This window comes from Bombina bombina, chromosome 2, assembly GCF_027579735.1.
Source record: "Bombina bombina isolate aBomBom1 chromosome 2, aBomBom1.pri, whole genome shotgun sequence".
NCBI classification, from domain to species: Eukaryota; Metazoa; Chordata; class Amphibia; order Anura; family Bombinatoridae; genus Bombina; species Bombina bombina.
Window position 1 is genome coordinate 665,200,645 of NC_069500.1, and position 12,634 is coordinate 665,213,278.

General features: G+C 39.4%; 1 protein-coding gene across 1 annotated transcript in view; it reads right to left on the reverse strand.

Moving 5' to 3' along the window:
* ZNF462 (zinc finger protein 462) overlaps positions 1–12,634 on the reverse strand; it is a 144,171-nt gene that overhangs the window by 7,652 nt on the left and 123,885 nt on the right. The window contains exon 9 of the mRNA XM_053702611.1: positions 2,265–2,401. Coding sequence (XP_053558586.1) covers positions 2,265–2,401 — 137 coding nt within the window. The remainder of the gene's footprint in view (positions 1–2,264; positions 2,402–12,634) is intronic.

Here is a 12,634-nt window from a genome sequence, read left to right on the forward strand (position 1 = left end):
TCAGTACCTTGTATTGGTTTTATTATGCTTAGAAGGAGACACTTGCGTAGACACCACACATCTCTAGCTCCAAAACCATACACCTCTGCACAATAGCTCCCAACACCTGAAACCGCTCCCACAAGGAGCAAGACAGGTAGGCTCAAAAGCAGCAATTCAATAACGGGAGCTAGCTGGGGATTGCATATATATCTTGAAGTCACTGGCTCACATGATGTGCTCAATTAGCATCAAGTAGTGCATTGCTGCACCTTCAACAAATTATGTAATTACATAAATACATTTGGATATTTGTTTAAAACTATATTCACTGTCTGAATCATTAAATAAATATTTTGGGTTTTAAGTCCCTTTAAGAAAGGAGATCCATTTCACAATGTAAAATAATCATCATGAAAATCAGAAGAAAATATCAGATTTTTTTCCCCCCATTTTCTTTTTTTTTTTTTTTTATTTTATTTAAAATGTGCTTGTTTTGAAGGCACAGACATCCACTGTGACAGCATAGTAAGCTTCTCTGTGTAGAGTCACTTGTAAACTCAGTCCTACTTAAACATGCAAGCTGATCTACCATTAGCTAAAAATAACAATGACCTCAAGAGAACGGTCACTAACAATAAAACAAGATGTGCTGGGAAAACTAAATCAGAGAAGAAAAGCTAATCTTATTAAGATAAAGAGAAATGAATGATTTTTTGCCAAGATTCACAATCAATAAAATGATTCACTAGCCATAAACCGATTCCATTTCCAATGCTAGGATATCCTTGTCACACTTTTTTTTTTTCATGAGGTATGCTTAGAGATAATTTTATTACGGTTGTGAACTAAAAGTATATAAAAACTTGAGACCAAGTTACAAGAAATGCCTCCCCCCACCAGAGTGGGAGCATCAAAGAGGTCAACTTTTATTTCCCAGAGTCCCAGGATTCTCCCATCACCAGATCAAGAGCTCCAAGTTCCAGAATATTTATCAGCAAAGGCCTTAAAATTGTAACGTGTATTACCCCCACTTAACATGTTTTCAATGATTAATTTTAGTTGCTGCGGTATATTAAATTGCTTACAAATAGTTACTTTACCTTTGACATTTGAAATAACTGCATTTGCCTATGGAAAATGACACTTTTAGCACCAGTTTTCTTTTCACAAATTGGTTGTATAAAGTTTTGCCCATTGTATTGTGGGGTAATTTTTTGGGGTAATTTAGGAAATTCCCATTAGTCCCAACCAAGTGTAAACTATTTAACTGCATAGACATTTGAAATGCTGTTCCAGATTATTCATGCTATTATCTCCATTGGCAAAACCACTATGTAGAGATGTGTTTAAAATTGACTGGCAATAAGATTACTTTTTCACCAGATAGGACCATTCAGCTATGTTTGGCCAGAAAAAAATATGGCAAAGCCTCAATGCTTGTATGCAATCTTCTTAGAAGGAATCATAATGAAAATATGATCAAGATAAATATGCCCATGGCAGTTCCTCTTTTCGGGAATGCTGGAATAAGAATAAACTAAACTAGAACATTCAGAAATATTCTTGGCACTGTGTGAAGCCTAAAGGGCAAAATAGAAATAGTTGCCTCCCATGAAGAATATGAAAAATGCTGATAATCAGCAGCAATAACTTGTTTATAAATTGAAAGAATCTTTGAGGACTATGGTCACCATAGATGCTTGCAGAGGATTGACCACGATGATATATTTTTACAAACGCTCAATGACAAACTCTTAATACAGGTCACCATGGGACCATTTTCTGGAAAACCAGAAATAGAAGGGATTAAAACTTGGTTTGCATTGCTGAATCAGAATTCTGAATGACTGACATACAGAAGGCTATACACATGATGACAATTTATTGTGTTTTCTACTGATCTACAACAACTAGAGATCAAATAGTTCTTGTTCGAGGAAGTTAAAGCACTTCATCTTCATTACAATTAATGAATTAAACTCCATCTAAAATATCACTAACATTCAGGATCTGTTTATACAAAGGGGGAAACGTTGACCAATACTTTCACATCCAGAACACAAACATTTAAAATCAATACTACTCAGACTTCTACAGTTTATTCCATATAATATCTTGAATCACAAGTCTTAAAGTCATACCTAACATTAAATTAAATTATTCATATTCATTTAATCAGATCCCAGATTTAAATCAATCAAAACAGGATTCTGTGATTATGTTTTTTTTTTTTATTTTTATCTAATAAAAACTAGGTAAGAAAAAATCTGCAATAGGTTTACCTCTGTGCAACACAATATGATCGATCATGTTGTGTTTATATTTGGTATGATACAGGCAAAGAGGACATCGCAGATCTTTTGGCCCTTCTTCACGAACTATTGAATGTCCAGCTTCAACATGCATAGTAAAAGCAGATCTGCAAAGAGGAAAAAAAAAATACTAATTAAAAAAAGGGACATGATTGGTTCCAGAATCAAAATCTTAGCTGATAATACAACCCCTATATTAGTTGGCCTACAAGATTCTTAATAAAATCTGCTGTTAGCTAGCTAAAATGTTTCAGACACTGCAAAACATTTATATAATGCCTAAAAACAAAATGTATGCTTGATAAATTTATTTATTTCTAGACACGGTGAGTCCACGGAATCATCAATTACTGTTGGGAATATCACTCCTGGTCAGCAGCTGTTATATGTCATTTCCCTTCCCACCATCCCCAGTCATTCGACCGAAGGAAAAAGAAGAAAAAGGAAATAACACAAGGTGTAGAGGTGCCTGTGGTTAAAGGTAAAAATAACGGTCTTAAAATAAAGGGCGGACCGTGGACTCACTGTGTCTAGAAATAAATAAATTTGTCAGGTAAGCATAAATTTTGTTTTCTTTAAGACACAGTGAGTCCACGGAATCAGCAATTACTGTTGGGAATCAATACCCAAGATAGAGGACACATGATTAGGGAGGGACAAGACAGGTAACCTAAACAAAAGGCACCACTGCTTGAAGTACCTTTCTCCCAAAAGAACCTCAGTTGAGGCAAAATAATCTCATTTGTAAAATGTTGACAGGGAATGCAGAGAAAGACCAAGTTGCAGCCTTGTAAATCCATTCCACAGAAGCCTCATTTTTGAAAACCCAAGAAGAGACAGCCCTAGTGGAATGAGCTGTAATTCTCTCAGGAGACTGCTGCCCAGCAGTCTCATAAGCAAAACCAATAATACTTCTCAACCAGAGCGAAAGTAGTAACAGAAGCTTTCTGACCCTTACGTTTCCCAGAGAAACAAATAGGGCAGAAGACTGGAGAAAATCCTTAGTCGCCTGTAAATAAAATTGTAAAGCACGCACAACCACCAAGTTGTGCAACAAACGTTCTTCAGAAAATAAGAACTACGACCAAGAGAAGGAACAACAATTTCCTAATTTAAATTTACTTTAGAAATGAACCTAACTTAGTACAAAAGGACCGCCTCATCGGCATGAACGATAAGATAAGGCGAATCACACTGCAAAGCTGAGAGTTCAGACACTCTGAGCAGAAGCGATAGCAAAAATAAACAAAACCTTTCAAGATAACCACTTAATATCTATGGAATGCAATGGCTCAAACAGAGCTTGCTTCAAAACTTTAAGAATAAAAGTTAAGGCTCCCAGGAGGAGCAACAGACTTAAACACAGGCCTGATTCTGACCAAGGCCTGACAAAAAATTTTGCAGATCTGGCATGTCCGCCAGACGCTTATGCAGCAATAAAAGATAATGCAGAAATCTGACACTTCAGAGAACTGACTGACAAAACTCCAGACCTTCCCGCAGAAAGGGCAGAATACTAAGAATCCTGACCCTACTCCTAGAGTAGCCAACGGATTCACACCATAAAGACATTTACACCATACCTTATGGTAAATGTTTCAAGAAACGGTCTTTGAGACCAGGTTTCTGGCTTGTAGACTGACTCAGAAACCCACGCTTAAACCGAAGTAAGCGTCCAATCTCCAAGCAGTCAGTTTCCGAGAAATGATATTTGGGAGAAGGAAAATACCCTTAATTAGAAAGTCCTTCCTCAGAAACAATCTCCAAGGTGAGATAGACGATATCTCCGCTAGATCTCCATACCCAATCCTGCAAGGCCACACAGGAGCTATTAAAATTACTGATGCTCTCTCCTGTTTGACACAAGCAATAACTTGTGAAAGGAAGCAAACAGAGAAAACAGGGGTGCCAGAATGAAATCCCAGGAAACACCACCAGAACATCTATCAGAACGGTTTGCGGATCACTAGATGTTGAACCGTATCTTGGAAGCTTGGCGTTCTGCCAAAACGTCCCCAAAAGCCCATTTCGGGAACCCCCCCATGTAAGGGTTTACCTGGAGAACACCTCCGGATGGAGAGTCCCACTCCCTGGATGAAATATCTGTCTGTTCAGAAATCCGATTCCCAGTTGTCCACCCCTGGAAAGTGGATGATAAACAACAATTGTGAGCTCCCGCTCAGACAATCCAAGTCACCTCCTATGACTAAGGAACTCTGAGTCCCTCTGGATTAAAGTGAATGTAAATTTTGATGCTAAAGTGCCCGTTTTTTAAAAACTTGATTAAAAACAGGGGCACTTTAATTCATCAATATTTACATTTCCTTGGCTGTGAAAAAATACTTACCTTTTAAACTTGACAGCCACTCCAGCTTCCCCCGGTCATCGCAAAGCCATTTCTGATGTCAGAAATGATGGATCGGTCATCATCCAATCACGGCTTCCCCCCAGGGGAATCAGTGTCTGAATCAAAGCCGTGATTAGAGGAAGCCGGATTCCTCATTTTAGACCCAAGAAGAGGCTTTGCGTCGGGCTGAGGAAGCTGGAGCAGCTGTCAAGATTAAAAAGATAAGTTTTTGTCACAACATGAGTGAAATGTAAATTTTGATGAATTAAAGTGCCCCCGATTTTAATCAAAATTTTAAAGACCGGGCACTTTAGCATCAACATTTACATTCACTTTAAATAAATGTCCATGCACAGTATAGTTAACTGGATTCGGGAGTGGCGGGAACCGAGCCCACGCATCCAAGGAGGTTGTAGGTTACAATGCTTTAGACAGCATGGCCACTGACTTAAGCCACTGAGGAGACCTAGTCCAACTGGAACTAAGTTAAAAAGACAACTGAGGCCAAGCCCTCAGAACAATGTGAATCTTTCAACTCCAAGATGTTAAAGAGGAAGGCAGACACTTTAATGCCTTAAATGAGTCCCAGACTGCTTTCCAGCTTAGTAGGCTGGCGTCCATGATCACATCACCCAAGAATGTCTCCAGAAGCACGCGCCCTGAGACATATACTCCTGAAAAACCATCACAGAAGAAAATCTCTTGATGATTGATCTAGATCTATCTCCTGAGACAGATCCGAAAGATCTCCACTGTATTGAAAATAGCAAAAAGGAAATTTCGTCCATGTAAACCATTAGACCAATTCCCTCCATACATAGAGTCACTGAAAAGTGAAGGGAAAATTAACTGCAGCTAGATTCAAAATCTCAACCCACTGATTGCAAGATGGTTAAGCTATCAACCGGACCATTAGATCTTGCTGTTGGCCGGACTGAAGACAGCAGAGAGAGGAAAAGGAATAAATCCTTGATTAGCTGACCTCTGATAAAATCTTCTTTAACAGTACACAAGGTATTCCAGCATACATCTGAAGGGGATCACTTCAGCATCAGATAAAGGAATGATCCTGACCAAATTTGAGATTTCACCATCAAACTAACCAGTGAATCCTCCTCACCAAAACTTGGGAGAGAAAGCAACCTGGGTAGCAGAAAGTGGAGCAGAAACCTTACTATCTGAAACTTTAAAATGTCCTCTTGCATTTTCCATGTAGGTAAGGAAAAACAGACAAATCCACAGGTATTGCAGATGATACCTCAGCTGCAAAATCTGTAAGCAAACACACTCCACCAGGAGAATGAGAAGAACCGCAGGACACTGCATGTGACACCATAGAAGCTTGGGACATTTAAGGAGAAGCTGTGGAATTGCCTGAACAGCATCATCCTGGGAGACATAAGGCTCAGACTTATCTGTACACAATAGCTCTTGCTAAATAAGCGGCACAGACAAAACAGACATTTTAATTTGTCTAACTTATCCTTAGAGGCGAAAAATATCTTTATTTAAAAAGATATATTCAAATATGAGGGAAAGATACTGAGTAAAAACAATTTGTTCCTCAAGCCAATAAACATTTGATTCATAGGAGCAGACCACTGTTCCAACCCTGAACAATAAATGGTTTTAATTAGTGAATACTGTCACCTTACAAAACAATTATATATACATAAAAAACAGACCTCTTTAAAAAAAAAACTACAACATAAGTCCCCAATCACTCATGTTAAGGAGGATGAAACACATCCTAGTCCGGATTGAATTCCAACCCCTCTAGGATACTTACCAATATACTGCGGTGGTATGTTTTATTATTTTTTACACAATATAGCATACAGTAGAAAAATTGCTCAATTTATTAACCCTTTAATAAACATTGACACATAGGAGAATAACTAGAATGTCTAAATTCTCTTATATCCTCCTGTATCAAAGATTAGTGTAATTATAGGCCAACGAGTTAAATACCAGTTAATTTAGACTCGCAAGCTCTCTTAAAGACCAAGCTGCTAAGCTGTAGTTCCGATCTCAGTCGAAGACACTGAAGAAGCAGGATCACATGACCGGACCCAACGAGAGCCGCAAAAAGGCGCTGCACACCTTCACAAGTCAAGAAAGGAGGCGGAGACACAGCATCGGCAGGAAATGAAGCGCAAAATTGCTAATATCGCACTTCATTCCAGTTGCCCAGAAAAGAGTTCGGATTACTTGAGTGACCTAGCCTGGATATACATTAAACATAGAAATGGCATACCTAAAAGCTTCAAAAGGCAGTTGGATTCTGCAGCTACTGAAACACTTACAGGGCAAGCTCAATAGAATTTTGAAAGCTATATACTGTATGCTGATAAAAGGTATTTAGCTCTTCAAAACTCAAATTTATTAACCCGTTTAAAGTTAATTCCAAGGAGTTAAAAAACAATAGGAAATAAAATATCAGAGATATTATTAACCCCTAAAGTGCCTCTAAACACATGCGCCAAATCTTCAGGGTATATTATCATAGAGTATTAACCCCTAGTCTCTTGTCACAAAGGTGCCTGCATCCAGCCTGCAATATCATTCTAAAGGATAAATATGTGTCCCAAATAATGTGCAGTGAAAGACTCATATGTGCAAGTTCCCAATACTTAGAAGACAAAAGCACTTACCTGCATTTGGCCATCCAGAAGGAGGACAGCTTACTAGGTATGAGAGGATGCCGCTCCTCACAGAGACCTGTAGAAAAAGAAAGAGTAAACCTACTCAGACTTTCTATACCAGGGAAGCAACATGTTAGAAACTTGTAAATTGGGCCTTGCTGCGTTTTCCTAACTGCTTTAAAGCCACCACTGCCCTACTGAAGAGACTAAAGTGGAGTACGGCTAGACCCCATCTTGAAAGGAAAGGTCAGAGCAAACCTACTCTGGCTTTCAAAATAAAATCTTGATTGAAGTGAAATAAATCCAATCTTCTTCAGACACCAAGAACTTCACCTCCTCCTTGTACTGAAGACAAAGAGAATGACTGGGGATTGTGGAAAGGGAAGTGACATATAACACAGTTTTGCTGAGGTACTCTTTGCCTTCTCCTGCTGGCCAGGAGTGATATTCCCAACAGTAATTGATGATTCCATGGACTCACTGTGTCTTAAGAAAGAAATATAATTCTTTGCTTTTGGATTACCAATGACGTCATATAAATTTAAAAAAAACAAACTTTTTTATCAAGCATAAGACTCAAGCCTAGATTTAAAGTATAGGTAAACTTATTTGATAAATATGCAAACAAAATGTACATACACATGACATTATTTTTTTCTAAAGTTGCTTCGTTTAAAACACGACATTACTATTAGAAGGCATGATTACAAATATCTAGATCTGTCTTTTGTCTCTGATACTTGCAGATATCTACTATCAACCATCATACAATAAAAGACATTTATTTCTCTGTTGCTACCTATTTAGTATGTCACACATGTATCATTAAAACATTATTAATATTTAAACTACACAAACCTATATACATCCTATTAATCAGAATCATATGCACAACAGATATAACCAATTTAATCTTAAAAGCATTTATAAGAACAAAGACCAATCAAAATCTTTATTAAGTCCATTGGGCTCTAGGGTATTCAATTTATTAATCCAGAACATCATCTTTCTTTTCAACATATGTTCCCTGTCACCTCCTCTCCTGGGTTTTTCTATTTGATCTATCACTTGTGTTATATTGGGTTACAAATATAATCCTATCACTTTTGTTTTTGTTGTTTTGTCTCATTACTTGATCACTTTGTTTGACAAGTTCCAATTCTTCTTGAATTAATTTATCTGGGTATCCTCTCTTTCTGAATTTTTTTAAAAAACCTTCTTCCACATAGGCAAAAGTATCTAAAAATTCTACACCTATCTTACTCATTTTAAGTGTGAATTTGAGCCCAGTAACAGAGGAATCGAGATGTTCAACAAATGCCAATAGGCTCCCAAAGTCGCCCAACGATATGCCAAATGAACCCAAGAAGACATTCAAGTTATTTCTCAATATATCGTACAAAGAAGAGAAATGGGGAAGTCCCTGTATTTATTCAGAATTATCAGGGTTCAATTATTACACTATCCAGCCTTAAACATATAAAATTATCTACGCAATGGAATGCTTAAAGGGACATTGTACACTGGCTTTTTATTTGCATAAATGTTGTGTAGATTAACCATTTATATAGGCTCTCTAGTAGTGTTTTTGTAAAAATGTATAGTTTTGCTCATTTTTTTAATACAATTGTAATGATTTTCAGACTCCTAACCAAGCCCCAAAGTATCAGATGTAGACTGAAGTCTACACACTCCGGCTGCTCCTGTTTGTCTAAAGGAACTTTTCATATGCAGGGAAGGGGGAGGAGTGTCTGCTGTTCTTGTTTTCCCAGCTCCTTTCACTGGGTATACTAGCCTAACCTCTTCAACAGTGCTAAACCGGGAGCTTCAAAGTGAATTTTTAATAGGTTTTATACTGGATTTTTAGATCTGTATCTGAGCAAATTCTTCTTTATAGTAGTGTCTATTATATGCAGCTATATGAAAATTGGTGTACACTGTCCCTTTAATGTCTGCAAAAATTAAGTTATTAGCCACAGTAGTGTAAATTTATGAATGATAACCTAGCAGGGCACTAACACAGGTAAAACTGGTGCAATAGGAGGGAGGTTATACCTCACAAAACAAATCACTGAAACTAAAATGCTAAAAAAAACAGAATTTATGTTTACCTGATAAATTACTTTCTCCAACGGTGTGTCCGGTCCACGGCGTCATCCTTACTTGTGGGATATTCTCTTCCCCAACAGGAAATGGCAAAGAGCCCAGCAAAGCTGGTCACATGATCCCTCCTAGGCTCCGCCTTCCCCAGTCATTCGACCGACGTAAAGGAGGAATATTTGCATAGGAGAAATCATATGATACCGTGGTGACTGTAGTTAAAGAAAATAAATCATCAGACCTGATTAAAAAACCAGGGCGGGCCGTGGACCGGACACACCGTTGGAGAAAGTAATTTATCAGGTAAACATAAATTCTGTTTTCTCCAACATAGGTGTGTCCGGTCCACGGCGTCATCCTTACTTGTGGGAACCAATACCAAAGCTTTAGGACACGGATGATGGGAGGGAGCAAATCAGGTCACCTAGATGGAAGGCACCACGGTTTGCAAAACCTTTCTGCCAAAAATAGCCTCAGAAGAAGCAAAAGTATCAAATTTGTAAAATTTGGTAAAAGTGTGCAGTGAAGACCAAGTCGCTGCCTTACATATCTGATCAACAGAAGCCTCGTTCTTAAAGGCCCATGTGGAAGCCACGGCTCTAGTGGAATGAGCTGTGATTCTTTCAGGAGGCTGCCGTCCGGCAGTCTCATAAGCCAATCTGATGATGCTTTTAAGCCAAAAAGATAGAGAGGTAGAAGTTGCTTTTTGACCTCTCCTTTTACCAGAATAAACAACAAACAAGGAAGATGTTTGTCTGAAATCCTTTGTAGCATCTAAATAGAATTTTAGAGCACGGACAACGTCCAAATTGTGTAACAAACGTTCCTTCTATGAAACTGGATTCGGACACAAAGAAGGTACAACTATCTCCTGGTTAATATTTTTGTTGGAAACAACCTTCGGAAGAAAACCAGGCTCAGTACGTAAAACCACCTTATCTGCATGGACCAGATAGGGCGGAGAACACTGCAGAGCAGATAACTCAGAAACTCTTCTAGCGGAAGAAATTGCAACCTAAAACAAAACTTTCCAAGATAATAACTTAATATCTACGGAATGTAAGGGTTCAAACGGAACCCCTTGAAGAACTGAAAGAACTAGATTAAGACTCCAGGGAGGAGTCAAAGGTCTGTAAACAGGCTTGATTCTAACCAGAGCCTGAATAAACGCTGAAACGTCTGGCACAGCTGCCAGCCTTTTGTGAAGTAAAACAGATAAAGCAGAGATCTGTCCCTTCAGAGAACTCGCAGAAAATCCTTTCTACAAACCTTCTTGTAGAAAGGAAAGAATCTTAGGAATTTTTATCTTGTTCCATGGGAATCCTTTAGATTCACACCAACAGATATATTTTTTCCATATATTATGGTAAATTTTTCTAGTTACAGGCTTTCTAGCCTGAATAAGAGTATCTATTACAGAATCTGAAAACCCACGCTTTGATAAAATCAAGCGTTCAAACTCCAAGCAGTCAGTTGGAGGAAAACCAGATTCGGATGTTCGAATGGACCCTGAATAAGAAGGTCCTGTCTCAAAGGTAGCTTCCATGGTGGAGCCGATGACACATTCACCAGGTCTGCATACCAAGTCCTGCGTGGCCACACAGGAACTATCAAGGTCACCGAAGCCCTCTCCAGATTGATCCTGGCTACCAGCCTGGGAATGAGAGGAAACGGTGGGAATACATAAGCTAGGTTGAAGATCCAAGGTGCTACTATTGTATCCAATAGAGTCGCCTTGGGATCCCTGGATTTGGACCCGTAACAAGGGACCATGAAGTTCTGACGAGAGGCCATCAGAACCATGTCTGGAATGCCCCATAATTGAGTTATTTGGGCAAAGATTTCCAGATGGAGTTCCCACTCCCCCGGATGCTCCTCCATCGCCAGGGAACTCCTTGTTACCCCCTGATGGTTGATATATGTAACAGTCGTCATGATGTCTGATTGAAACCTTATGAATTTGGCCTTTGCTAGTCGAGGCCAAGCCTTGAGAGCATTGCATATCGCTCTCAGTTCCATTATGTTTATCAGGAGAAGAGAGTCTTCCCGAAACCATAGACCCTGAGTTTTCAGGGGTTCCCAGACCGCGCCCCAGCCCACCAGACTGACGTTGGTCGTGACAATGACCTATTCTGGTCTGCGGAAGCTCATTCCCTGTGACAGGTTGTCCAGGGTCAGCCACCAACGGAGTGAATCTCTGGTTATTTGATCTACTTGTATCGTCGGAGACAAGTCTGTATAATCCCCATTCCACTGTCTGAGCATGCACAGGTGCAATGGTCTTAGATGAATTCGTGCAAAAGGAACTATGTCCATTGCCGCAACCATCAAACCTATTACTTCCATGGACTGCGCTATGGAAGGAAGAAGAACAGAATGAAGTACCTGACAAGAGCTTAGAAGTTTTGATTTTCTGGCCTCTGTCAGAAAAACCTTCATTTCTAAGGAAACTATTATTGTTCCCAAGAAGGGAACTCTTGTTGACGGGGACAGAGAACTTTTTTCTATGTTCACTTTCCACCTGTGAGATCTGAGAAAGGCTAGGACAATGTCCGTATGAGCCCTTGCTTTTGACAGACGACACTTGAATCAGGATGTCGTCCAAGTAAGGTACTACTGCAATGCCCCTTGGTCTTAGCACCGCTAGAAGGGACCCTAGTACCCTTGTGAAAATCCTTGGAGCAGTGGCTAATCCGAATGGAAGTGCCACAGGTAATGCTTGTCCGGAAAGGCGAACCTTAGGAACCGAAAATGTTCCTTGTGGATAGGAATACGTAGGTACGCATCCTTTAAGTCCACCGTGGTCATGAATTGACCTTCCTGGATGGTAGGAAGGATCGTTCGAATGGTTTCCATTTTGAATGATGAAACCCTTAGAAACTTGTTTAGAATCTTGAGATCTAAAATAGGTCTGAATGTTCCCTCTTTTTTGGGAATTATGAACAGGTTGGAGTAAAAACCCATCCCTTGTTCTCCTAATGGAACAGGATGAATCACTCCCATGCTTAACAGGTCTTCTACACAGTGTAAGAATGCCTGTTCGAAGATAATTGAGACCCGTGGAACCTTCCCCTTGGGGGTAGTTCCCTGAATTCCAGGAGATAACCTTGAGAAACTATTTCTAGCGCCCAAGGATCCTGAACATCTCTTGCCCCAGCCTGAGCAAAGAGAGAAAGTCTGCCCCCCACCAGATCCTTCCCAGATCGGGGGCCAACACTTCATGCTGTTTTGGTAGCAGTGGCAGGTGA